We start from the raw sequence: 27857 nt of genomic DNA, 5'->3' as shown, positions 1-27857 counted from the left end.
TTTTCCCAAGTTACTTATATTTGGTTGTTGTTGAGAAGTCACTGGGTGGCGCAGTGGGTTGCACGTTCACCCCACAGCAAGAAGTTTGCTGGTTCGAGCTTCAGCTGGGTCAGATGGCATTTCTGTGCGGAGTTTGCATGTTCTCTTCATGTTGCGTTTGCTCTGGGTGCTCCGGTTTCCCCCACAGTCCAAAGGCATGCTGTACAGGTGAAATGGTATGCTAAAATTAACCATAGTGAATGAGGGTGTGTGTTTTTCAGTGATGGGTTGTGGCTAGAGAAGTTGGTGGTTCATTCCGCTGTATATATATATATAAATTCATGTATTATAAGTAGTGTATTATTAGCTGTTATTGGCTGTAATAAACAGTTTTTATTTCAAGGTCCATAATTGTACCCTAAAGATAATTTGTATTTATAATAAACAGACCAATAAAAAACTAAATAAATAAATGAATAAAATAACTATTTACAATCACATGCTTTAAAAATAAACGTGACCACTGCTGCTGTTGTTGACAAAAGTCATTAGTCAAGTTACATTACTTGCACACTCACGAGCTAAAATTAAATGTTCCCTCTAAATGGATCCTAATGGAAAAATCCCGACAAGGACTCTCGGTTCTCCGTTCAGTGAGTCGGGCAGTCTGTGCTACGAGAGTCGCTCGGACGGACTCATGACCGAATTGTGCAGACCAGTTATAATATTCGATCCATCTGATTTGTTCAACAGAGTCGACTCAAATGAATCATCCGCTCACGAATCAAACACCGCTCCAAGAAAGATACGGGGGTGTTTTGACGTGCGGATGCGGCTCGGGGAAGCTGCGGTGGATGTGATTGAGCTCCATGATTCTCCCCTCTCGGGGCCAGAGTTCACAGCATCCGAGAAGAACGCGAATAGGTAATGTTATTCAGATATTCATATAATCACTCGCTGGTCTTTTATTTCGTATTTTCTTAGATGTCATTGTCGCCCATTGTACTGGCGACGGCACAGAGAGAGAGACAGACAGCAAACGAAAAATTTACAGCGAGCCGCTCTAAACCAGGAATAATGAGGTATCGATATTTGTGCGTGTCATAGATCCGGATTGGATACGCCTAATTAACGAGACAATTCATGCAGGTGGCCTCCACAGACATTTTAATTCAACAGAGAAAGCGCCGTTATTTCTCCTCCCCCCTCCCTCCATTAATTTATTTTTTGTTGCCTACCTGTTTGTGGATGTACAACCTCTCTGAACAACATTAAGGTCAATGTATTGATTGGGGAAAGGTGATGGGTGTCAGAAATGGTGGTTTGTGGATAGATCTGCAGAATGGAAACATGTCACTGCTCCCGAACGCCGTTTGCTCAGTAAATACAGACTGTGCACAATCAATTCAAAGCTATGGAAATATGTCAGATGTTGCAAGCTTTCCCTGTAGCCGAGATGTTTACAGATCAGCCGTTAGTTGTATTGTTTTGTCGTGTCAGTTCAGCTGAACAAACATTTAATTCTTCATCCGCCAGGCAGCCAGATAAGAGGCGAATGTGCCATTTTGCCAGTGAGAACACAACTGTGACAGTCAGATAAAGATACAAGGATACAACAAGTGAGTGGCCTTGAACAGCACTTGCGGTCAATATCTAAACACTCCCTTGTGATTAAAAGTCTGAGGAGAATGAACATAGGATGGAAACACTAATGGCAGCCGCCCAATGACCATTAAGCATCCCAGCCTTTATGTAATGAAGTCCCACATCTTCGCTATCAAGGCACGAGCTGCTTCTTTTGGTTCAGACTGTCCATATTAAGACATTTACAGTGTGAGCATGGGTATGTGTGTGTGTGATGAGACGTTGACAGGGCTTTGTAGTGGGAACAGAGGAGCCTTGTGTCCTCATGTTTTATTCATGTCCAGCTGCGAGATAAACACAGAGGCAGGTAGTCACGGAGATGCCGTCCACAGAGCAGGCGTGAGGCCGGTCATGGACGCACAGCTGTCGGATAACGTGCATATAGACGATAAGTGTCGTTATTGTTGGCCCAATAGACTGTCCCCTGCTGTTTGGTGGCATTGAATAGGCAATTTTCAAGGAATAGTTCAGGAGTTTTCTCTTTCTAGAAGCCACCTAGTAAGCATTTTTTTTTGTTTTAAAAAGATGTCTAAAAGACGTCTAAACATAGCCGTCTTGGCTAAAACAAGGCTACATTTGGACTGTCTAGTAATAAATCGAATAGCCATCTAGCAGAGGCTATTTTAGAGACAGACCATTTAGAAATAGGTGATTAATAATTATATGAATGTAAACTTTTGGATTTCATACAGCTGTCCCCCCACTTTTAAAACGTCCGCTACACCCTTGCGTCTAAGAACAAGCCAAAACTAGTAATCAAATTAACAGAAATAACTGACTACAGATGTAAAGTCTGTCTAATCTGTCTAGTTTTGGGCTATTCTTAGATGTCTTTTAGATTTTTACTGACAGCCCAAGTTCAGCCTTGTTTTAGCCAAACTGTCTTAGTTTAGATGTCTATTAGACGTCTATTAATCACAAAATTGTTTGCTAGGCATGGACTCCATTAGGCATAGGGCGATAACCGTTTTCAAGGTATACCGCGGTTTTGAAAAGTCAAGGTTTTAAAACCGCCAAAATTTTCTGTTATAATCATTCCTAAGGTGTGTAAGATTTTTTTATTTACATTTTTTTAGGACAACAGTATCTCCAGCAGAGAAGATATCAAAAGATGCCATTTTAAATTGTAAAGGAATCTGTGTTTTTGAAACTAATAAAGACAGCAGAAGTCAATGATTCATTTAAATTCTTTAGCCTGACATGTTTACTGCTCCAAAATACTTTACATGTTTCTCAAAATAAAATATATTTTGTTTAAAGGGGAAAAAATGATTGTTTTTTTTAGAGCAGTAATCACAATACTGTGAAACCGTGATATTTGTTTCCAAGGTTATCATACCGTCAGAATTTATACCATAATACTACTGAGAAAAGGAACCACCATCTTAAAACGTTTACACTGTGTAAGTAGACTATTACAGTATAATTTGCAAGAAAATGACATCCAATATTAACATTACTCATTTTCAGAGTAAAATTAGTTTCTACGCCAATTTCTAAAATGTAAATATTCGAGTATACTACTATAGTTCTGCACTCTTAGATGTATTTTTTTGTGAAATGTATGCATTTGCTAAATCATATCTGTCATTTTACAATTCTTTCACTTATTATTCCCTCAAAGTTTAAAAACTCCAGTTCAAGTTCTCTCAAAACTAAAATTGCCTCATAATTTATCTCCCTCATATTTCCATTACTTTTTTCCTTGATCTAAGGAAATAATAAAGGAATAGATCGTGAAATATTAGAAAAAATGCTGAATTAATTTACTCAATGCATAAATCTCAACATAAATCTTCTTTACTATTCTACTAAATAAAAAGCCAACTACATCTTAGATGGCCTGAGAGTAAGTTAACATTAAATGTTCATTTTTAGAAAAAAGTTCAGAATAAATGGTGATGGTGAGTAAACACAAAGCCAAGGCGAGTTTATTTATAAAGCACATTTAATACACAGTGGCAACTCAAAGTGCTTTACATGAACAGGAATAAAAGAGACAAGTATAAGAAAATATAAACAAATAATAACAGTGATTAAAAACAGATTAAAATGTGTTAAAACAGGTCTTAAAAGAATGAAAAAGAAAAGAAAGACATAATGTGAGCCATATTCCTTTAAATCTACACTATCAAAATCAGAAACAGCCTTCGGAGGAAAGATTTTAATTATAACATAGTAGGTTTTTGATTAATATTTATATTTAATGACTCAGAGGGCTTCCGCTCTGGTTTTTATGAACAAATGCTCTCCATTGGAATCTTACACAGTATCTGTTTTTCGTCGTCTTCTCTTGCCCCTCCTCTTCTCACTTTCACATGAAAACCTCTTGACTCGGTGCTCCCTGCCTCAATCCTGGATAATTCTCTCTCTGCGGGATTGAAAGATTTCTCTAGGCGAGAGAGCATGAGATTACACTGCCAGATTAATGTGCAGGAGTAAACCCACACTGCTCTGCAACATAATCTCATCCTGGCACACACAAACACTGTCTCTCATTCACAATAGTTACCTCACTGTTTCTCTGCCACCCTTCAGAGTGATGTCACTGTGCCTGCCAGGGGGTGGTCGTCCCCTGCCGGAGTCGCACAGCCTCTGACGCCCGCGGGATGGACTGAGTGAGTGTAGCCAAAGCCGAGAGCAATGGGCAGTCTGGGAGAGGGAGTGGACCCGGGCATGGTGAGCGAAGCTCTTCTGGAGGCCCTTTGCTCTGAATGTGGACAGATTCACCGCACCTGGGAGAACCATCTTTATAACTATCGTTTGGAAGTGGATGATGATTTGGTGTGCCACATCTGCCTTCAGCCGTTAGTTCAGCCCCTGGATACACCATGTGGCCACACCTTCTGTGCCCGCTGTCTGCGCAGCTTCCTGCAGGAACGGGACTTCTGTCCACTGGACCGTGCGCATCTGCAGCTGCAGGTCTGCCGGCGCTCCAGCATTCTGGTGCACAAGCTGCTGGACAAGTTGTCGGTCACCTGTCCGCTCACGCCCTCCTGCTCGCTCAGCATGCCTCGCTGCGACCTGGAGGCACATCTCAAACACAGGTAAAGTTCTCAAGACAAATATTCAGACTCAAATAAGCACTATTTGATGTCAATGTTTTGGTACTCGAGCATTAGGTTATTTTTATCTGATGCCATTGATGTTGCATGAAATTCAGATAGAGGGCAGGAAGTGGTTCTTTTACATAGGAACTGCAATCAGAACATCAAAATGTGTATATTTTATGTTGTTTATAATTGTTTAGATTGGCCAAAATAAGAAATGGCGAACAGCTTTTTATAGACTGCCAAAATTTTTTGCTCAAAAAGTCAAAAAGGGGGGAAAGTTTATGAAAATGTCTGAAAAACAGAAGAAAAGGAGGCATGTTTTCAACATTTAATCAATACATCCATGTGTACAAACTTTTTTTTTGAACGTGATAATTAATTTAACAGCACCAATAAACCTTATATACAGGCCTAGCTATGTGTATAAAGTGTGCTTAATAAAATTCAGATACAAACACCTCCATATTTATAATAAATCCAGGAGAATATAAATAGCCTTGCCATGCAACCGCTATAATGAAATCTCTGTATTGTTTTGCAATAATCCATGCCTTTACTGTCGTTTCGACAGAATAAACCACTGTAAAATTAACGTCTATATGTGCAGGAGTGAATGGTAAGATCGACAGAACAAAATAGATTATTCAACCCTTGGGACAAAAAACTAGACTTGTATTATTGTGGAGCTCTTATTACTCCCTTTTACAAGAATAAGTAATAATAATGTTAACTTTGCGTCCACGCTTTTAGATGCTTTCATCTGTTATTTAATGATGTCTGAAAGATATCCGCATGGGGAAAAATATAGTAACTTATAACAAGCATGTTTTCGAACCAGATAGTAGAAAGTATCAAACCAGATAGTATAATGTGAACAACTCTTTATTAATAAATGCTACTGAATACTGTAGCACAGTAAACCGATAAACTGTAATGAATACTGTAATGTTAGTGTAAACTAACATTATATATATGTATATGTATGTATATGTATATATATACATTTTTTTTGTCTTGTAAAATGTTCCATTACTCTTTCAGTGTTCGAAACAGTTTAAATCGAATTGAATGTCCATGTGTGTGAAGGGTCCTAATGGATAAAAAAGTAAATAATTGAATAAAATCAGACCATTTTGTTAACCTGTTAAACCTGATTGATTGAAAAAAGTAATACATTTACAAATCTGGCAATGCTTGTTTTGATAATAAACATCTGATCAAAAACATACAATTAGAATGACCTTATCAAAGAAACTGATTTTCAGCTCAGTGCACAATAATCCTCACTGAAACATTGGGTTTCATCAGTAATATTTAGCACAGTGGTATGCTTATCCTCTTGTAAAAAGATCCAGTGAGGTCTCTGGTTGAAAGATTCACTTTATGGCTGCATTTATGCAGCTCAAAACAGTAAAACATTGCTCTAAAATGCATAAATCATCTGTTTGATACTCAGGGAATGCAAGAACTTCAAAAATGTATATCCTGAATGTAACCTAATGTGTATATATAATGGTTACTGTAAACAAAAGCTTTTGTTGCCTTAGAAACACACAGTTAAATGAAGGAATCACCTTCACATGTACAATAATCTTTTTTTAAAGACACTGAAATTTCACGTTGGATGCCGTTTTATTACTTGTCTTGACATACTGTGAATGTTTGGAATTATACTAGTACATATAGGTGCCCTGACAGACAAAAACCAGAACCCTTCATTGTACCAGGCTGCAGCAAAATTAGTTTTCAGGCAGACTGATAAAAAAAAACACAACCTCAGGGAAATGCATTTGAGTTAGGCTGGAGATCATATTCTGACATTTTTGTGTGAGTTATACATAAAATATTGTTGCTCGGCTAAAGAGGTGGTCACTCTAGACTTTGAGCGTGTGAAAAACGATTGAAAGGATGTCAAATTTACAGGCAGTCTCTCTTCTGTTTTATGCCACGTGAAATGAATGCTTTTACAAAGTTCAAGTTATTGCAGAAGGAGCTATTTTTTACAGTTACATCAACGTGTCATGCAAAGAAAAGGTATTTATTCAAATTAGTCTGACATAGTTTGAAAACAGTCTCAAATATGATTTAATATCCAAGTAGATCTGTCGACATGATGCTATGAAATTGCAGCTTGTGCATAATCCTTATTACTATGATCAGATGCTTTCTTAACTGCTGTTTTCGCTGCCATATTGCCTTCACCACACCAATTTACATACTCATCAAAACATTTCATGCAGCATCGACAATGTCTGAATGTTTGTCATTGAAACAATACTTTTAAATCCTCTACTTTAAAAAAATAATAATAATTAAAAAGAACGGCACTGAATCACTTATTATCTAAGTCAGAGGTTCCCAACTTTTTTTTTGTTGCCTAAGACCCACTTTTTAAAAAGCCAAACATCAGTAGGCCATTTGTAACTGAAAAAAACATAAAGCTTTGGCCTTTAAATTGGCTTTATTTGAAATTCATTGACAAAAATATCAGTATACACACTGGTGTATAAAGGAAAAATATAATATTGACCATTACAATTTAATACTTGCATGCTATTTGTTATGCTTTTTCAGTCATTGTAAGGATTGATTCCGGCAGGGAGTAATAATTTGGTCAATACGTGAAAAGATCTTTTACAGGGCAAGACACATATCATCCTAAAAATCGCACGCAAAGCTGATCCCTCACGTCTTCTGACATTGTTGCAATGCAACATTTAACCATATTAATTGACAATGGTATCTTGGTTAGTTGTTTTAATTTTTCCTCTCCAAATAATTCCTCTGTAGCACATTAGCAACTGTGTACAATATTTTTAGAGGTTTCTTGTCAGTAGCTGTGACGTCATTCATCTCATTTTGGGTGTATGTCAATTCTTTTGCCTTGTGATCAAAAAATGCTCTGGGCTTGTCATGATATCAGGGATGAGTCGTCTGCAAATGTCTCAATTTAGATGGCCTCGTGCACTCGTTGGCAAGAACTTTGGCACAGATAATGCACTATGATTGGGTCCGAAACTCTTTGATTCAAGAAAATGAAATACAACCATAGGTTAGGTAAGTATCTCGGTATTTCCTGTAATTTTTGTTTTCAATATTGCTAGCGCTGCGACCCGAAATGTTTGGAGCTACTTCACCTGGGTCCAGTATGCTTGGGTCATTACTATTAGCTGCTGAAGGTGAATAAGTGAGACTCTATCTTTTATGTGGAGGCCGAATTACAAATGTGTCTGTTTTTGGCCAACCAGGGGATAAAATAATCGTTCTCCTAATTGTCCTCTGCTAAAAATTTTTTTAAAATATAACGCAACCCCCCACAGAGCTTACTGAGTCCCCCTTGTGGGCTGCAACCCCCCTGTTAGGAACCGCTGTTCTAATTTATGTGCAACAAGTTGCTGACTGCAGTTCATGTAACGGCCACCACTATCGCTAATAACAAGTCTTTGTTAGTTTCTTACAGAAAACCCCTTTACCGATTGATCATCTCAAATTCAATTAAACCAAAATATTACATGTGTTACAAGACAAGTTTTTAAATTCCCAGCTGAGATGTACTGCTCACATCTAAATGCTGGACATAATATTCCACAAACTGTTGTGTTGTACCCTGACCAGTAAATCCCAAGTAAACCTGCTCAACATGCAGAACACATGTAACTAAATAGTTCAACTTGAGCATAACCACATGTCTGCAGGGGCTCTTGAGTCAGAATAAATATCATTCGCATGTATTTTAGAGTCAGACAATGATGCTTCGCAGACCAGTGACTTTTGCAGACACTTTTCTTGTTAGTGGAGCCTGCTGGGCTTGATCTGACTTCCCATCTGGGGATTATTTGCCCCTTCGTCATGTGATGGGAGATTAGTCTGTCGTGTGCAATGCACTGGACAGCAGCAGTTTCATATTCTCTTCAGCTATGCTGGGAAACTTCAACTCAAGAAACCTTTTCAACCACTTCTTCTGTGAAACTGCCAAGGGTAACCCAGAGCTATGGTGAGTTAGAGTCCAGCATGGCATTTTGTACTAGGAGATTGCAGAACTGTTTGCTTTGGGAGAGTGGTATAAATTTTGAGATTAGTTCTGGTGGAAAAGATTGAATTGGACAGTTCCTTTGGAGAAGCTGAAGGTCTTGGCCTACTAAGGGTTTGGTCTAGAGAGTCTGAATAGTTAAGGGTTGAGTTAGTAAAAAAAATTACAGGACAAATTCTTGAAAGAATTGTCTATAGTTGTCAAAAAGCAACAGAAAGGTGGATCTTATCAAAGTTTGTCAGGCCATCTCTACTCCACAGATGATTTGCTTTTTTGCTGGAATGTTTTATTTATAGCTCCATGGAAGAACACCCGAGGAGATTAACCTTAACAAGGTGCTAACACCTTCCTAAGGGAAGACTGTGGGTTATTGCCAGCATTAGCCGTCTTCTTAGCTGTGCTGACAATCCGGTGCTTTCTTGTTATTCTCCGAGACCGCATGTAATGCCATGCTACTAGTCTTTGTTCTCACCGATGCGTAGAGTAATTAATTAGAGCTGCTAATTGTATGACAGTCATGTTAGTGAGATGATGAAATGCTCCCAGCTCAAAGGCAAAGAGATATCTCACAACAAAGACTGTTAAGGGTTTGCTTTCGGATTGGATTATGGGACCTGAAAATGAACAATTTAACAAAGTCACGTTTACTAACATTTGTAGTAGCTAGAAACAATAAATTGTACAAGTAATATTAATAGAAATACATTTGTTAAAAAATGTAGAAAAACAACATTTTGGCAGCTCATTACCAGGTTTTTGTACGTGTACTTAGTTTCAAACTACTAAAAGAACAATACAATTTATCAACAACAAAAACATTCAGAGCAGAGATCAAGGTCAATAACCTAATTCAAAAGAGTAAATGAATGTACATACAGTTGAATCACAAAATTACAAAATGTATTATTGTCAGACTGTACAGTAAAGTTCAAGTGAACTACAATAAATACTTCTATAACATTTGAAGAGTTTGATTGCAAAACCCTTAAAATGCTGTCTGAAATTGTCCTCTAAAATGAGCGTTTTTACCAGGCTCCTGTGTGTATGTTCAGTAATATCACTTTTATGGCAAAGAATAAGCTAATTTCCTGGTCTTAAAAGTGAAATATCTCAACATAAACATGAGGCTGAGAAAAATATTCATTTCCAACAGAAATTTCAGACGGCACTTAAGAGGTTTTTGCATTTGAACTCTTTATTTATTAATCTTAATGCTAATCATAGCACTTTAATAGTAAAACAAGGGTCAACTTTACAATTTCTTTTAACATTCTTTCATAACTGAGTGACTACTTGACATTTACCAGTCATCTTTATACAAATATACAGTAGGTGTATTCATTGATAATACTATACAAGTGTGTATTATATTCATTTAATAATTTTCCTTCCGCGGAATGAACCGCCAACTTATGTTTAACGCAGTGGACACTCTTCACAGCAGCAACCCAGTACTGGGAAACATCGATACACACTCATTCACACACATTACTATGACCAATTTAGTTTAATTAATTCACCTACTGTACAGTATAGCGCATGCCTTTGAACTGTGTGGGGAAACCGGAGCACCCAGAGAAAACCCACACAAACACTGGGAGAACATTCAAACTCCACACTCAAAAGCCAACTTACCCAGCCGAGACTCAAACCAGCTACCTTCTTGCTGTGAGTCGTCAATGCCAACCACTGAGCCACTGTTTCATTTCATTATATATAAGGACAATACTATAATATTAAACTCTGCAGACACAGATACATATCCGGAATAACATGTCAATGTGTTCCTTCAAGTTCTGGAGAGATTAAGCAGTTAAACTGAACGCAAGAAATCATAATGCTAAAATTGCAGTGTTATGCCGCAGTCACACTAGAGTTTAAGAATGCGAAATTCTGGTCCAGCAAAAACAGGCAGGATTAAGCAAGTTGATTAGACATTAAAATAAGCAAGCGATTGGTCCATATTTAAAATTTCTATACAGAGACTCATCTTTTGATCTTCTTTTGATCTCATGCAATCACATGATGTGATTTTGCAGGTCAGAGTTCACCAAGCTTGATCTTTGCAACACAGCGAATTGCAAAACTGGCCGCACAAGTTTGCGTTTCCGGTTTGCCACAATCGCATGCGTATGAATTGAAGTCTATGGGGCGAACTGTGCACTGTAAAGGAGGCTTTAGGGGTCAGTTGCAACACTAAATATTAGTAATATTAACCCACAGTATTTCAAATAAACACTTACCTCTAAGTAAACTCCTTACTGCTGTAGTATCTAATAATGTTACTTAAGATTGTTTTTGTATTTGTTTCATATTCCTTTAGATCTCCAGCATCAGATCCATTTAATCAGCAAAAGTCTATTTCTATTTTGGCTAGGCAGTAACATACATTTTAGTTATTTAAATATATATTTAACTTGATACATTAATCAACTGATCAATTAGCATCAAGTTTAAAACAGGTTTTTAACCACACTGAACTGAAATAGTGTCAAATAGACATAACAGAATAACCAATTAGATCAATATAATATTATAAAAAAAAAAAAAAGATTTCTGTTTGTTTGTGATAGGAGGAATTGATTGTGAATTCCCCAATTGCAATTGCTCCTGGTTTCCACTAATATATGTAACATAACACTGCAGTATACTGGGTTTGACAATATAACATTTTACCATACTGTAGATTCCTGGAATAGCATCTGCCCAGAGGATGTAGAGCAAGGTTTCGGTAATTTGCTTCCTTTTTTCTTCCCCTTGTCCTCCATTCCATGTCAACTAGACCTCTGTGTACCTAGCCTTCAGAATATTTTAGGTTAAAAGTTACTGTGTTTATATACTTGTGTCTATTTGTGCGGGTCTAGGTGTCCTGGAACACAGAGTCAGCGAACAAAGCTAGAGCGGACGCAGATGGAGGGAAGTGAGGACAGGGTCACAGCGACCAATCCCCCCAAATCCCCCCAGACTGAGATAAAGGAAGACACGCCATCACCACCTGCTGGATCCAATGCATGCAACAATGTTCCTACATGGACAGAAGAGCCTGGTATAGACAACCCTGCCTTTGAAGAAAGCACCGAAGAAGACAGTTAGTAGCCTAAGTATAACTTTCATCATTTGAAATCCACAGTTATTGTTTATAGACTTGCATTAGCATGTGTTGTTAGTTATAGAAACACTCAAATTTTTTTTAAATAGGCTTTTTAATGAAACAGGCTCATTCTTTACCCCTAACTAGAGGTAAAAAGTTGAGTTTTATCATTGTTAAATCTCTTTAGCCAAAGAGATTTGGCTAAAGTTCCTAGCCATATCGGCCTGAAAGATAAAAACCTTTCATTTTCCTTCAGTCTTAGTACATACATGATGCAGCTACAGAAAAATCAAGCTTTAAATAGGAAAATTTTCAAAACAAATTTTGGATTTTTTTAGCAGGATGCTAATGGTCTAATTCGATTTATTGATTTATGCTAAGCTAAGCTAACAGTACTTCCACTAGACCTGGAACTCAACTTCCACCAGAATCTCAACTGTTTAACTCTAGATGACTTGTAAAATTAGCCTATTTTCAACAGTGGATTGTTCTTTTTACACTACTGTAATTGACAAAACAAAAAATACAAACAAATGCAGGGCGATATAATAGTACACTTTACTCCGATGAACCTAATCAATTCCTTCTGGAAGTGTTTTTCCAATCAGCAAGTCACATAGCTGCAGCTCAGACCATTTAGAAATGTAGACTTGCTCAAGATGATCTGTTTAAGTTCAAACCGGGCATCAGAATGGTTAAGAAGGTGGTTTAATTGGGTTTGAATGTGGCATGGTTGATGGTGTCAGAAATGCTGGTTTGAGTATTTCTGAAATTGCTAATCTGTTGGGATTTATATGCATAACTATCTGAAGAGTTTTTAGAGAATGCATTGAAAAGTGAAAACATCCAGCGAGCATCAGTTGTGTGTGTAAAAAGCCTTGTTGATGTCTGAGGTATGAGGAGAATGATGAAACCAGTTTTCAAATAAGCACTCATTAAAGAATTAGGAAACACCAAAACACATTTTTTTGAGATGACGTCTTTAAGTTTTTATCATTAATTCAAGAGATAGACTTGGTTTGAACCAATCAGCGTGCTCTATTGTGAATGAGGTGCAACTTCATTAATATGCATGGTAGCTTCAAAGACGGCAGAGAGACGCCACGTAGTGTTGCCAACCGGAATTAAAATAAAGTGGAAGAAGAAGAAGAATTATTTGGAGACATGAGTCGTCAGTGTTGCGTTTATAAATGTGCTGCAACAATATATATTTTTTTATTTCCTGCTATGAGAGCACAGCTGGACTCACGTGTGGATTACAGTGGTCTGCTAACATGCGACAAAATACATTTGTAAGGAACGTTTTTTACCTGAGAGCTTTTTGCATCTGGAAATGGCGAAATCCAGATTAGCCACTCGTCTTCTTTTAAAAAAGACGCAGTCCAGTTCGCGTTGATTGTCCTGTCTCTACAGATTTGGTAAGTGGGCGATCAATGTGCTATGTTTATGTTTATTTAGATGGCAAAGTTAGTTAGTATCGTCAGCAGTAATCTTTCAGTTTTTAAAGACATACCTTGATGATTTGGTCACTAAGTTTACAGTATGCTAATATTACTACAATATTATGGACTGAAAATCCGCTGTAAATGCTGCTCTCTGAATGTAAACATAAAAACACCTTAATCAAACTATTACCACCGTGTAGGATTTTTGCCGCATTTTGTGACAGGATATACACAGTCTAGACACATGGCTGTCTGACGCTACCTACCGATTGCATCTTAGGGTGCTTTCACACCTACACTTTTGTTTCGGAACGTATCTCGTTTGCCCAGTTAGAGCGGTTTGTTTGGCAAATGTGAACAGGGCATTCGCGCTCTGTTCCGCGCATAAGTAATCGCTCCGAGATTGCTTGAATGAGGTGGTCTCGGCTCGATTGAAACAAACCCTGGAGCGGTTCGATTGCAGTGAGAAAGCGATCCGATCCGAGCGCGGTTATATCACAGTGTTTTATGAATATGTAATAGGCTTACGGCTATATGAAGAGAGAATTTTGAGTAGGGCGGGAAGTTTTCCGAGTCGGATGCCCGCAAACGATTGATGATCTCCCGGTAATTAGAAACTTTGCAGTGTGAAAGCGAACCGCTCCAAGAGCAAAGAGCAACAATGTAACAATTGTAATCTATGTTTCGGAACAACTGAATCGATTCACAGGTGTGAAAGCACCCTAAGTTACAGAGAAATGCAGATAATGCAAATAATTTGATTACTGATGTCCATGTAAACATAGTCAGTGTCTATCTCCCCAGCGTCTGTGTGTTGTTTTGTGCGTGCTTAATCTGAAACTCTTTTTATGCAAATCTTTCTCTCATTCGCCACTCGACACTCCCACCTAGACAGAGCTGGACTCACCCTTTTTTCTGACTGTAGCAGATGAGCTACAACAGAAGAAAATCACACATATACCACTGTTGTCAGATAAGAAAACAGAAAACCAATGCTACAATTCACAAGAGCTTGCAAAAACTGGACAATAGATGATTGAAAAGGGTTGCCAAGTCTCAATCTTTTCTGCAGTATTCACACGGCAAGGTCAGAATTTTGTGTAAACAACATGAATGGATGGGAAAATCCTCGCTTGGTGCTGTATTAACAATAGTGCAGGCTTCTGTTGGTGCTGTAACAGTATGATGGATCATTTCTTGCCACATTGTGCCACTTATTATCAGCTGAGCATAGTTTTAAATGCCACAGACCCCCAGAGTATTGTTGCTGACCATGTCTATTCGTTTACGACCACAGTGCACCCATCTAGTGATTGCTACTCCCAGCAAGACAAGCTCAAATAACCGCAAACTGAGTTGACTAAACTAAAATGGCCTCCAGAATCACTTGAACTCAATCCAACAGAATCCCACTGGGATGTTCTGGAAGATTCACAAAAGATAAAAAAAATATATGCAAAAACCAAATAACAATATCTTTTCAATATCTTTTTAACGATTTATTAGTCAGCATAAAAAATAAGTAATCCTATGGAGAGAATAAATGGGATTTTTCTTCTGCAACAATAGTGTTAGATGTTAGAAATTACAAAAATGCCCAAAATGATTATTATTTAAAGAGTTGATTCCAGTGGAAATGTATATGATAGACATGTTGCTAAGCTAACACAATACACTAAAATTCCTTTTTTTTGTGAGGGAATGAAATTGACCTATATTTTTTTCCGCAAAGGTGTCCATGGTCTAGAGTGTGCTCTTCCACGTGTGAAGCGTCCTCTCAGCAACCCATGCATTCATCTTCTTCGCACTGGCAGTTCGGCTTCTTCAGGATGGGACTTTGTTGAAACTCTTCCTCTTTCTGCTGAAGAAGGTATCATTTCATCCTGCTCTACACTACACCTCTTTCTATAGGATGAAATGCCCTTTATATCTTTTATATGTGCCTTTTCCTTCAGGTTGTGTAAAACTTCCTTCTCTACCTGAGGGAGAAATCACTACTATTGAGGTTCACCGTACAAACCCCTACTCGGAGATGGGCATAAGTATTGTGGGTGGAAATGAGACTCCCCTGATAAATGTGGTAATACAGGAGGTGTACCGTGACGGTGTTATAGCCCGAGACGGAAGGCTGCTGGCCGGAGACCAAATACTTCAGGTACTGCCGCTATGCTCCAAAAGAAGTGTCTGATTAAAACAGGCATTTTCACTGCTATTTACAGATCAGCCTTGATACTTTAATCAATCTCTAAAAAGCTCTAATGAATGCTGATGGGAGGATCACTATCTGCATGAATAGATGCAGCTTTTTTTTTTTTTTTACCAGTCAGTCTGACCAGTAAATTTAAGTTGCATGTTGTTTTGAATGGTGATTGATGGTGATAGGTAGGACCAGACAGAATCTGTGGACATTTTTTGCTATTTCTGGGCAGAATATAGTAAAAAAATCTGTGGATTTATGTGGAATTATTTTCAGAGTATCGTAACTAAAAACTTAATATACATTTTTACTTTTATTTAATGTTTACAGTGCAAATCTTTTTAGATCCATTTATTTAGTAAACAAAGCAAGTCTCTCATATAATACATCTACCATATGTCTACTAAAAACAGAAATTATTACTTTACAAACTGTATTGTAAATAAATCATATGGATGTTTTCATATTAGTCAGTAATATTGCAGAAATTAATTTAAAAACTGACTAAATATAAATTTACACACAACTAAATAAATGGACTCAATGATGGGCTGGAAATCTGCAGATTCTGTGTGGGCCTAGTGATGGGTCTTGTTTTCTAAAGAGAATAAATGCATTTAAGACATTTTTTGACTGAATAGAATTAGAAGATTTGTTCAAAAATACTAATCTGTAAAAATTTATGAAAGTAATTCAATTAAAGTTACATAAATAGTTTTTTCAGCAGAGTTGTATTTCAAATTGATGTTCTTTTATTTATATTTATTTGGCAGGCGAGGGGGGATGAATCATGAGTGTCCACAAAAATATTAAGAAACTGGTTTCAACTACGATAAGTAATTTGATTCTGCTTATTAGAATGATTTACTACTGTAGTAATAGCTGAAAAAATTATTATATAACTGGAATGGATTACATTTTATAATATATAAAAAAATATTTAACATTTCTTTACACTATTTTTGGTTCACTATTTCAATATAAAAGCTCAAACTTTAAAAGATAAAATTAAAAGCGATTAAAAACTGCCGAAGAGCGACACAATGGCTCAGTGGTTAGCACTGTTGCCTCACAGCAAGAAGGTCGCTGGTTCGAGTCCTGGCTGGACCAGTTGGCATTTCTGTGTGGAGTTTGCATGTTCTCCCCATGTTAGCTTGGTTTCCTCCAGGTGCTCTGGTTTCCCCCACAGTCAAAGACGTGCACTATAGGTGAATTGAATACGCTAATTTTCCGTAGTATATGTGTGTGAATGCAAGAGTATAAGGGTGTTTCCCAGTGCTGGGTTGGGGCTGGAAGGGCTTTTGCTGCGTTAAACATATGCTGGATAAGTTGGTGATTAATTCCACTGTGGTGACTCTTGATTAATATAGGGACTAAACCAAAAAGAAAATAAATGAACAAAACTTCCGTTTAAGCATTCCACATAGATGAAACTCATTTACTCTTAGCCTAATGTTACTCTTCTGTGTGCAGGTGAACAATGTAGACATCAGTAACGTGCCCCATAACTTTGCTCGCTCTACACTGGCCCGTCCCTGTGCTACCCTTCAGCTGACGGTTTTAAGAGAGCGCCGCTGCTCTGCCAGGCCACCTGCAGCAACTGCATCGCCCAAGGGCAGCCCTGCCAGCATACGCATCACCCTGCACAAGAGGGAATCATCAGAGCAGCTGGGCATCAAGCTTGTGCGGCGTACAGATGAAGCCGGCGTTTTTATTCTGGATCTGCTGGAGGGAGGCTTAGCTGCGAAAGATGGGCGACTCTGCAGCAACGACAGGGTGCTGGCTGTCAATGAGCATGACCTGAGACATGGCACGCCAGAGCTGGCAGCTCAGATTATACAGGTAAAGAGAAAAAGCATGTGTGTGGGGGAGAGGTCAAAGAAACCTTTTTAACTAACTTCTTAATAGCCATTATTAAATGTGTATAGATGTTTGTGTTTTTGAGGTCAAAAGAATACTAAAAGCTAAAGTGCTCTAAGTGAATTTAGGCATTACAGATGTACACTCACCAGCCACTTTATAAAGTATACAGATTTCTTATCAGCCAATCACATGGCTCTAAAAAATGGTCTGAAAAAGAGAAAATATCCAGCGGCAGTTCTGTGGGCTCAAATGCCTTTATTGATGCCAGAGGTCAGAAGAGCATGGCCAGACTGGTTTCGAGCTGATAGAAAGGCAACGGTAACTCAAATAATCACTCGTTACAACTGAGGTCTGCAGAAGAGCATCTCTTAACACACAACATATCCAACATTGAAGCAGATGGACTAGAGCAGCAGAAGACAACACTGGGTGCCACTCTTGTCAGCTAAAAAATGTAAACTGAGGCTACAATTCATACAGGCTCACCAAAATTGGACAATAGAAGATTGGAAAAACGTTGACTGGTCTGATGAGTCGATTTCTGCTGCGACATTTGGATGGTAGGGTTAGAATTTGGCATCGACACCATGAAAGCATGGATCCATCCTGCCTTGTATCAACAATTCAGGCTCGTTGTGGTGGTGTAATGGTGTGGGGGATATTTTCTTGGCACACTTTGGGCCCATAGGCACCATTTGACCATGGTGTCAACACCACAGCCTACCTGAGTATTGTTGCTGACCATGTCCATCCCTTTATGATCACAGTGTACCCATCTTCTGATGGCTACTTGCAGCAGGATAATGCGCCATGTCATAAAATGTGAATCATCTCAGACTGGTTTCTTAAACATGACAATGAATTCACTGTACTCAAATGGCCTCCACGGTCACCAGATTTCAATAGAATAAAGCACCTTTGGGATGCGGTGGAATGGGAGATTCGCATCATGGATGTGCAGCCGACAAATCTGCAGTACTGTGTGAGGCTATCATGTCAATATGGACCAAAATATTTCCAGTACCTTGTTGAATCTATGCCATGAAGAATTAAGGCAGTTTTAAAGGCAAAAGGGGGTCCAACCCGGTACTAGTAATATGTACCTAATAAAGGGACCGGTGAGTTTATAATGTACCGTAAAAAATGGATATTCATTTTGCAATTGGTTAAATATTTGGATTTTTATATATCAAGTGAGCAGAGATTGTAGGAAAGGTAACCTAAAGTAATAAGTGTGTGTGTTTTTGATATGTGCGGGTGTGTATATGTGTATTTTCCTATAATATATATATATATATATATATATATATATATATATATATATATATATATATATTTTTTTTTTTTTTTTTTTTTTTTCCAGTTTTTGTTTTAGAAATTTATACACTTTTACAGATAATTTTTAAGGCTATGTTTCTAAATTCTGTTAGTGATTATTTATATTTTTTAATGAAAAATAATTTTTAACAATTTGAGATGGCAAAAATAGATAAAAATATATACTTTAAAAAATCAATAATATCAGCAATTTAACAGTAAGATTATCAATATATTCAAAATCTTAAACAAAAAACATCCATATATCTAAATTAAAGGCCATATCTACAGCCTGGAAAACCAATAAACGACCTAGCAACTCCCTAGCGACCACACAGCATCTTTTTTGGGCAACCACTTTACCCACCATTAGTATAACACATATCTTCTTTTTAAAATGATAAATATTTCCTTCTACTAAATATTCCTCTTATAAAACAGCTGGTGTCAAATCTCAGTGCCTGTTTAGGACATTAGGACACACTCTGCTACCCTGCTCAGAGGGTAATGTGATTGATAGTATCTTTATGTCTACGTGAGCTGCTTTTTCCCCATCTGGCTGCCCCGATCACAGAGAAAGGGCAACTAAAGTGTTATTAAGAATAGCACTGGCACATAGCAGACCGTCTTTGTTGGATGCAGTGCCACCTCTATAAGAGTATTAGGTATTTATACGACCGCCTACTGTCATCTTTATAGGCTAGCGGAGAAAGAGTCAATCTGCTGATTAGCCGGTCCAGCAAGCAGACTATGGCGGTGCACACAGGCTCCACCTTGACCAGGGACATTTGGAGCCATGATCACATCCCGCCACTTCCCAGTACTGCGACCCCAAGTCCCGTCCCCAGTCTGCACCTTGCCAGGTCTTCCACCCAGAGAGTGAGTACACACGCCTTGCGGCCAAGTCTGTTTGTGTTGCAGAATCTATTTTAGCATTGTGGAGACGTAATTAGGGAGCCCTATTTACGAAGCATCTGGGTAGCCTCCAGTTTTCCATGAGTTCAGACCACAACCTTAATTACTCCTTGTCGGATCTATTATGAGATCAATTCGGAAGTACAGCTGATCCCGTTGGGATGACGAACAGCACTCTACAGAGAGCCGATCAGAGTGTCAGTTTAGAAACGGGCTTCCTTTTTCTTTATCCATACCTTTGAGACACGTTTAGACTTGATGCTCTGCTGCTTTTCTAATATGAGTGTGTGTTGCAGGATCTCTCCCAGTGTGTGAACTGTAAAGAGAAACACATCACTGTGAAGAAGGAGCCTCATGAGTCTCTGGGAATGACTGTGGCAGGAGGACGGGGCAGCAAAAGTGGGGAACTGCCCATATTTGTGACGAGCGTCCAGCCCCATGGCTGCCTGTCACGTGACGGACGAATCAAACGTGGTGAGTGACATTTATAGGCATCAAGCCTGTTTACCTTATTGAAGAGATCATGTTACAATTTCTTAATTTAAATAATTCCAATTAAAACCGCAAGATCTTGTTGAGTTGTTTTAGCTCTGTGTTGTTATGAAGAGTTTCAAACTTTGAAAAAAACAAGATCTAAAATACTGATACATATGCTACTGTTTATGTTCACAGACATGACCGAATAATGTGAACTTGTTTTTTTGTGTGTGTGTGTGATCTGACAAACTTAAAAGGAGGACTTTAAATATTATCTGACAGCCAGCTTTCAGTCACCTCATGAAACCCTTTATTTGGATCCAAAATAAAACAAAAAGTGCTCAGAGGGTAGCTTAATTAATGTGTCGGTGCTATTTGGGTAAGGGATTTATTAGAATAAACAGCAAAAGTAAGTCTAAGGCACTTAAAAAAAACTTGTCAATTTTCAGTGTGTTAAAAAATCCACATTTTTCGAGTGCCCTGGACTTTAAAGGGCACCAATGGTGAAAAATCTTTGGATGTCTGTTTGGACAGACATATGTGTAAGTATAGTGTATAGACCATCACATTGGGGTGATATGAACACACCCAGTCCTTTTTTTTTCAATTTAACAACATAAAAAGGTGGACCAATTGGAGCAGTTTTGAGATCGACCGCAACATGACGTTGGAGTGCAGTTTCCCCGCCCGCCATTATTGATTGATTGACAGGCGCGCATTATCATATCCTCAGTTTATTGTTTCACGTCCGCCTTTTTCAGCAGGTGAGTTAAAGTAATGTCACCAAAGGAACACGCTTGCTCTATTTTTAGATGTAAGGCTCATTGGGCTCAACACAAGATCAACATTCACCACATGATCGCTCTCATCGGAGCTATTGTTTGAAACCTTAGGTGGTTTTGCAAACGTGTACTTTTTATTACGTTCTCCTTAAACTTCAGCCGTTTGCATTTCCCATGGACACAGAAGCTGCCTGTCATCTCAACTAGGTGCGGCTGTAAAGTGTGAGCACGTTGCCTCACGTGCACCTCCCTCCATTGGAAATAATGAACTTGCCTTAAGCAGGTCGCACACCAGAAGCACCGCTCAGCGATGCGCAGCGTCCACCACGTAGTGCCATGCATTTTAGAATTCTAAACATCTTTTTCTATCAGGGTACACACACCGGCGCTGCAAGCCGGCAGCTGTCTTCGGCGCCCAGCCACAACTCAGGACACTGTTCATATTTTTGCCGCGAATAACATGCAAATGTACGCGTCTGGTGTGCTGTGTTGCGGCTCTGAGCGGCGCATCCAGTGTGTGACGCCCTTTAGTTATAGCCTCAGTCAAAGTTAATTCAGTGTGCGGGGTTATTAATCTCAGTGTACAAGCTTGGAACCTTAAACTAGCACACACATTTGACTGTAAAACTAAACAAAGACATTAATGATTGTGGCAAAAAGCCTTTTTCAAATGCTAGCACAGAGCGTGCAACGGCAAAAACGCAAGGCGCAACAGGCAGTTAAAACATGAGGCGTGCAGGGTGCATGAGCAGCACACAAAACGATCAAAGTCGTTAGTAAATTATTAAAAAAAGGCACCTCTCAAAGCAAAAAAATGCGTTTGGTGTGATCAGCCCCTAAAGCTGGTTTATACACAGCACCTACCTTTGCATATTCATACATTTATACTTCAGTGCGCTGTTTTTGTTGCTCTGCAATAAACACTTCTGAATCGCTATCTGGCAGCATGTTTTTATGTTCCTCTGTGATGAGTTTCTTTGCGGCTGTTTTGTTTTTTCTGAGCGCTACCTTAATGTACAAATGGCTAAAACTCACTCAATTAGAGAGGGGGAATTAGAGTTGGGGAACACAAAACAAAAATTTCCATTAGGAGCTTCTTCAAGGGGCTCCCCACTTGTAAATACTCGCTCCATCGGGCTCATGACTCTCAGCACCGACCACACTCGGCACAGCTACCAAGCTGACCTATCAAAAAGCTTGCGTTACGCATCGTTGCAAATTGGGACATGTAGTTACATTTTTTTGAGAGGGGCACGTCAGCATCGGAGCATACGCGTACGCTTAACGCAGAAGTATAAATAAGCCTTTAGCCCTTTCCTTTACCAGGATACCAGAGTAAACACATAAGCTTATATGCTTTGAAGTTTAAAATAATCTCTAAAAAAAAGTTTTTTAAAAATCCAAATACAGCGCAAAACAACTTTGGGAGTAGGTAATCTGTTAAATGTTACTGTGCTTGTGTGACGTATAAACTAGTGACAGCTAGTTGAAGAAGTGATGTCCCGTATCTTAGGGCAATATTTTTTATTTCTATCCCTTCACAATCTGTTTCAAGGGGCAATGGGAAGGCATAGGCATGCTGTAGGTGTAGACATAGATGTATAAAATGGAATTGGAACTGGGCCATTATAGTCTGTCCCATCATAATAAAGGCAAAAATAAACCTTTTTAAAAGGTACATACAGTACACTAAAATAGTGTTTTTGCTTTGACCAATAAAAGGGACATTTACAGCACGGCATAATAAATGATCCATGAAGTGTTTTAAAATAAAACGTCATAGACACATACTGGGAACACCTGGGGCTTATATTACATCTTGTAAAAAATATACCAGGATCACTTCAAAGTGCGCTCGCTTATTAAAGTAATTTATTTATGAATCAGAGTATCCTGGCTGCACTGTGTGTGTACTTGAAGGGATAATTAGAATCTTTCACTCCAAATCAAAATATACTGACTGTGCAATATGTGTTTGATTCACTAAAAAACACTTGACTCAAAATAATTCGTACAGAAATCAGATTATACTGGTTGTACTGTATGTGTGTATTTGTATAAATTAAGTGAAGTTTTATTATAAATAAATTTCGAGAGGATCCCGTGATTATGATTGTTCTCAACTGTTCCAGCAGCAGCTCATGATCGATTATCCAATCAGATGATTCCTAACTCACTATAAATAACCAGAGTTTTCTTATCTCATTATCTTCGTCTTGAAGAACCCCCTCATCCACCCTTACTTTCCCTCCTTTCCAGACGGGCGACACGAAGGCCCAGTGATTAGCACTGTTGACTCACAGCAAGAATGCCTCTGGTTTAAGTCCCTACTAAACCAGCCAACATTTCTGTGCGGAGTTTCGCTTGTCCTTCCCATTCTCGCGTGGGTTTTCCCTGGGTTCCCTGGTTTCCTCCCACAGTCCAAATAACACGCACCCCAAGTAAATTGAACACACAAAATTGATACCATAGTCAAGCTCTTAAAACTCTCCTCAGTCATCCATATGCATCACTTAGCTAGAATTAAGCGGGGGGAGTTCATCGAGATCTACCTGTGCTCAAACACCCCTCTCGCCCTGCAAACGGGAGGGAGCCCAGGGCTTGAGGAACTCATAAGCTCAGGGCTCTCTCCCGGGACAGCATGCCAAACAAGCTTTATTATCAATCATCAGCTAAGTGTGAACTCTTAAAACTTGTTTTAGGGGGAATTCGACTGGCTGTGCTGTAAATGTTTGTTTTATTAAATAGAACAGAAACAGAATATTTTGTTCTGTAATTGGACAAACTGGTCTTTCATGCTGTAGAGTTACATGACATCACAAAGTTTGGTAATTTCTTTAATTAATATTTACGCATTTGACTTTTTTTTATCCAAAGGTGACTTAAATTGCAATTTGTTCAGCTTTTGCTTTTTTGGGATATAAGTCCAAAACCTTGCTGTTTCAAGCATAATGCTCTACTCCATTTCAGCTACAGAAAGGCCTGAAAGGCTTTTCTGTACTTTGTCTACCCTATCTATAATAAACAGACAAAAAGAAAAACAGGAAAGTGCACTGAAACGATATCTCTCCATGTGGCTTCAGCCCTTTTGCAATCCTCTCTCTTTAGAAGCTTGAAGTGTCTCTGTGGTCTCTAATTGCTTAGGGGATGTACTGTTAAGTATTAACGGTCAGGATTTGACCTACCTGAGCCACAGCGAAGCAGTTGGCACCCTGAAGTCCAGCGCCACGTCCTGCTCTGTTCAGCTGAAAGCACTAGAAGTCACCATGGTGGAAGAGCCAGGCCTGGATGAAGAGCTTCTCCCTCCACACGAAAATGACTACGATGCAAGCTGGTCGCCATCATGGGTCTTGTGGCTTGGGCTTCCCAGGTAAATCAGATTTTTAGAGCTATACACATAGCGTATTTTATGAATGAAACAAATGACACAGGACTATTAAGCCCAGGACACACCAAGCCTACGCCAAATAAACTGTGTTGTCCTTTGCGTCGGCTGAATCTGCTCCTAACTGGACTAAAAACATACTGAAACAAAAGCATGGTGGCACATCCATATGTGGCAGTAGTCTGTTTTCTCATTCCACTAAGAGAAACCGGAATTTGAGAGGCACACAGACACGCCATAAATAAAGCAGCATTTGAGTACTATTTTTACAGTACGACAGATGGATTTCATTGCTCAAATATTTCTGATAGCCTAATAGTTCACATAGTTTGCAAAAATTTGGGAAGTGCTACAAAGTTACAGCTGACTTTTTTGTGTTGCCTCTTGACTTGAATCGTTTGCTTGGTTTTGTCACTTCCATTTTAGTTCTCAATCTCTAATTTGCTGCTAAACAACCAATCAGAATACTTTCTTTTGCCAATGCCGACTTTACTTGCAAAGTTACACTTTGACCCAACAAGAGGCGATGTATGAAACACACCAAACAAATTAGCTGAGAAAATGCTGTGCGAGAGCCCAACGGTCGACTGCCGGCTTGGTGTGTCCCGGCCTTTATAGTGGATGTACCTTTAGTTTTCCAGACTCTCTTTGAACTCCACTGGGAGGCTAAAAATAGCATCCTCACTTTGCTGAGCACTGATCCAAATAACCCTAAAATAGTCGATGCAATCTGGCCAGGACTTACCATCATGCTCAGTTTCGGTTCACCTACTGTTTTCAATCCGAACTTGAACGGAAACAGCTTTTGAAGGATGAAATACTGTTATTCTGGTGACTTACAGAAATATCTGTAGTGTTCATGTGTTTTGGATCAGCAGCTTTATGCAGTGCTAACCTATGAGAGGATTATGGCTGTGTTGTGATGTAAACATCAACAGCTGCAGATTATCAGATGAAGCATACATGTGGAGATAACTTGCTCCTAGCCCATTTCAGCCCAGTCGCAGGTCATTCAGTCCAATCTCATTCCTTGCTTTTTAGTGTGCCTTCACGTCTGCCCTTCACAATCTATCCCCTTTGCTTTGGCGCCCTTGTGTTTCCTTCTCCCTTCCTGTCATTGTGCCAAATTCTCCATTTCTGCCAGGCCAGTACATTGACAAACAACAAGCATCAGTTTTTCTGTGTTTCTCCATCTCAATATCTCATTGTTTTTCCTAGTTTTCAGAGCTAATTGACTTTTTTTTCTCCACATTGGTGATAAAACTTGATAACGATGTTCACTTACATTTCATTGGTTCTTTGTCGCAGCTACCTGCATAGCAGTCATGAGATCGTCCTCCGCAGGAGTCACCCTGGCAGCTGGGGCTTCAGCATTGTTGGAGGTTATGAGGAGAACCACAGCAACCAGGCATTCTTTATCAAGACTATCGTCCTTGGAACTCCCGCATACTACGATGGTCGTCTAAAGTAAGCAAGCACAACAAAACAAACAATAAACAATGACCTAATGTTTTATTGCTAGATGATACAGCGCTTTCAAATACTCTCTATTAAAATGTCAAAAAACAAAAGAGAGTTTAAGCTAAAACAATAGATAGCTGCAAAACAGATTTGGCAAAAGTACTTTGTGGAATGTCAACGGTCACTGAGCAAAGCCAATCACAGTCATATCTGTTGATTTGGCCTGGGCACATTGAGTAGAGTAATTTGAAAAGTAATTCTCTTGATCCAAGCTGTCAAACTCACTTTCTGGAGGGCCGCAGCCCTGCACAGTTTAATTTCAACCCTGCTTTAACACACTTACCTGTAGGTTTCAAACAAGCCTTGTTCAGGTTTGTTTAATTAGGGTTTGAACTAAACTGTGCAGAACTGCGACCCTCTAGGAACTGAGTTGGACAACTGTACCCTAGATTTTCCTATGGAGTTTTATGAGAAAACATCTGTGGTTAAGGGTATAGATAACCTTAAAATAAAAATCCTGTCATCATTTACTCACCCTTCACTTGATCTTTCTTCTGACCCAAAGGAAGATATTTTGACGAATGTTTGAAACCTGTAACCATAGTTTCATATTATTTGTTTTTCCATACCTACTATAGAAGTAAATGGTTACAGGTTTTCTATCTTCAAAATATCTTCTTTAGTGTTTGCAAGGTTTGAAACCATTAAGGATGTTTCCACTTGGTGGTATGGTAGGGTACAGTTCGGTACACTTTTATGGCCATTTTTACTGTCAAAAGGTACCAAAAAGCAAACAGTACCACTTTTTGGGCGCCCTTTCGAAGGGTACCTAGCACAACAAAAGGGTACCAAAAGGCAGAACCAGACACGCAGCTGAACGCTTTTGCTCTACAGAGATACATCACTAGCTCGTGCACACGCCACGAGAACGAAAACAACGTTAATTTCTGGGTAAAATAGCCCTTTAACATAACATGACATCACTTGAACATTTTGCTCTACAATGTTTACATATGTTAAAAACATGATCTTTTTATGCTGCTGTATGTAAAGAAATGTATTTTAAAAAATACTGGACAAGAATGGTTGGGGTGTCTATGTTGTAGAATTAAACACAAAAGAATCATCAAGTTGTGTTTATGAACGTTATTTTACTAACCAATTGTACCCCTATTGTACCCCATTACACAGAGAATTAGTCCTCCAGGTTCTGTCAAGAGTTTATACTCAATGCTGAGTTCAGTGCATTTTCAAATCCTCTCAATGTAATCTTCTCATGTAAATGTATCATTTAAGCATTGAGATTCACTGATTTTAACTGAACTTGAGATGAACTATGAGTGACAGCTTTTTAGTGATCATAAAGGAGCACACTTTCTAGGCTATGTACAATCGATTCACAATTTGAAATGTTCTGTTTCATGCCTCTGAGGGATTCGTGTACAAGCTGCCAACACTCACATTATGTTTGTGCTTGTTCAAACTACTTATTTTAAATGAGCTGAAACAACACAATTCATGGGATTTTTTTTGGGGACAACTTAATTGTTTAATGTCCAAGCCACTTAAATTTGTTAACAATCAATTTGGCGTCACATCTCTAGCACTGACATTGTACTTATACTGCGTGCCGTTCACATAATCAAACAATTTCTTTTTCCATCCAGGTGTGGTGACATGATAGTGGCTGTAAACGGTCTGTCCACAGCTGGCATGAGTCATTCTGCGCTTGTGCCCATGCTTAAGGAGCAGCGGAGCAGGGTGGCGCTTACGGTTGTGTCCTGGCCAGGAAGTCTGATCTAACTCAACCAGGACACCATGCCACACCACAGACAACACTCATATCTGTGTCTTCTAATGGTCCTATGTGTTCTACTCTCTGCCACGGAGGCACCATACTGTCAAAGCCAGAGTCTCGAAAAAAAACAACAACAACGAATGCTTTTACTTGATGCTGAACAAACCAGGCCTTAGAAAACCTGCCACGCCCATGAGGCTTTTCCCCCTCTGGAGAGCAGCCTTAAGGTCTCCCCTCACCATGCCGATCAGCAGTCCACTCTACCGGAGGTTTTATATTCATGTTATCTCTAAATGTGATCTACGTTTGTGAATGTTTGTGAAAAAGAGAGACAGAACAAACAGTGTATGTATGCGTGCAAGTATGAATGGATGAATGTGCACAGCTGTTTAATAAATCTTTCCCAGTGAGGACACCAGA

General features: G+C 38.9%; 1 protein-coding gene and 2 long non-coding RNA genes across 11 annotated transcripts; 1 reads left to right on the top strand and 2 right to left on the bottom strand.

The window, feature by feature from the left end:
* The first annotated feature begins 765 nt into the window (after positions 1-765).
* On the top strand, positions 766-27857 carry lnx2a (ligand of numb-protein X 2a). Of its 9 annotated transcripts, XM_087308635.1 has the most exons (12): positions 778-903; positions 4162-4670; positions 11571-12690; positions 12771-13438; positions 14134-15112; positions 15198-15397; positions 16913-17281; positions 19319-19498; positions 19831-20008; positions 23938-24163; positions 25487-25645; positions 27307-27857. In XM_087308635.1, exons 5-12 carry the CDS (start codon positions 14944-14946, stop codon positions 27440-27442), a joined length of 1617 nt encoding a protein of 538 aa, XP_087164761.1. In that variant the 5' UTR covers positions 778-903; positions 4162-4670; positions 11571-12690; positions 12771-13438; positions 14134-14943; the 3' UTR covers positions 27443-27857.
* On the bottom strand, positions 10472-14677 carry LOC147838035 (uncharacterized). The gene is made up of 3 exons (XR_015524964.1): positions 14124-14677; positions 12760-13425; positions 10472-12685 (listed from the first exon to the last, which is right to left on the bottom strand). It is a non-coding gene; the product is annotated as an uncharacterized LOC147838035 (long non-coding RNA).
* Positions 23519-25640, bottom strand: LOC141380678 (uncharacterized). The gene is made up of 2 exons (XR_015524963.1): positions 25464-25640; positions 23519-25315 (listed from the first exon to the last, which is right to left on the bottom strand). It is a non-coding gene; the product is annotated as an uncharacterized LOC141380678 (long non-coding RNA).

The sequence above is a fragment of the Danio rerio genome, chromosome 24 (genome assembly GCF_052040795.2).
Source record: "Danio rerio strain M-AB ecotype USA chromosome 24, GRCz13ab, whole genome shotgun sequence".
Lineage (NCBI taxonomy): Eukaryota > Metazoa > Chordata > Actinopteri > Cypriniformes > Danionidae > Danio > Danio rerio.
This window is presented reverse-complemented; position numbering and strand designations above follow the sequence as displayed.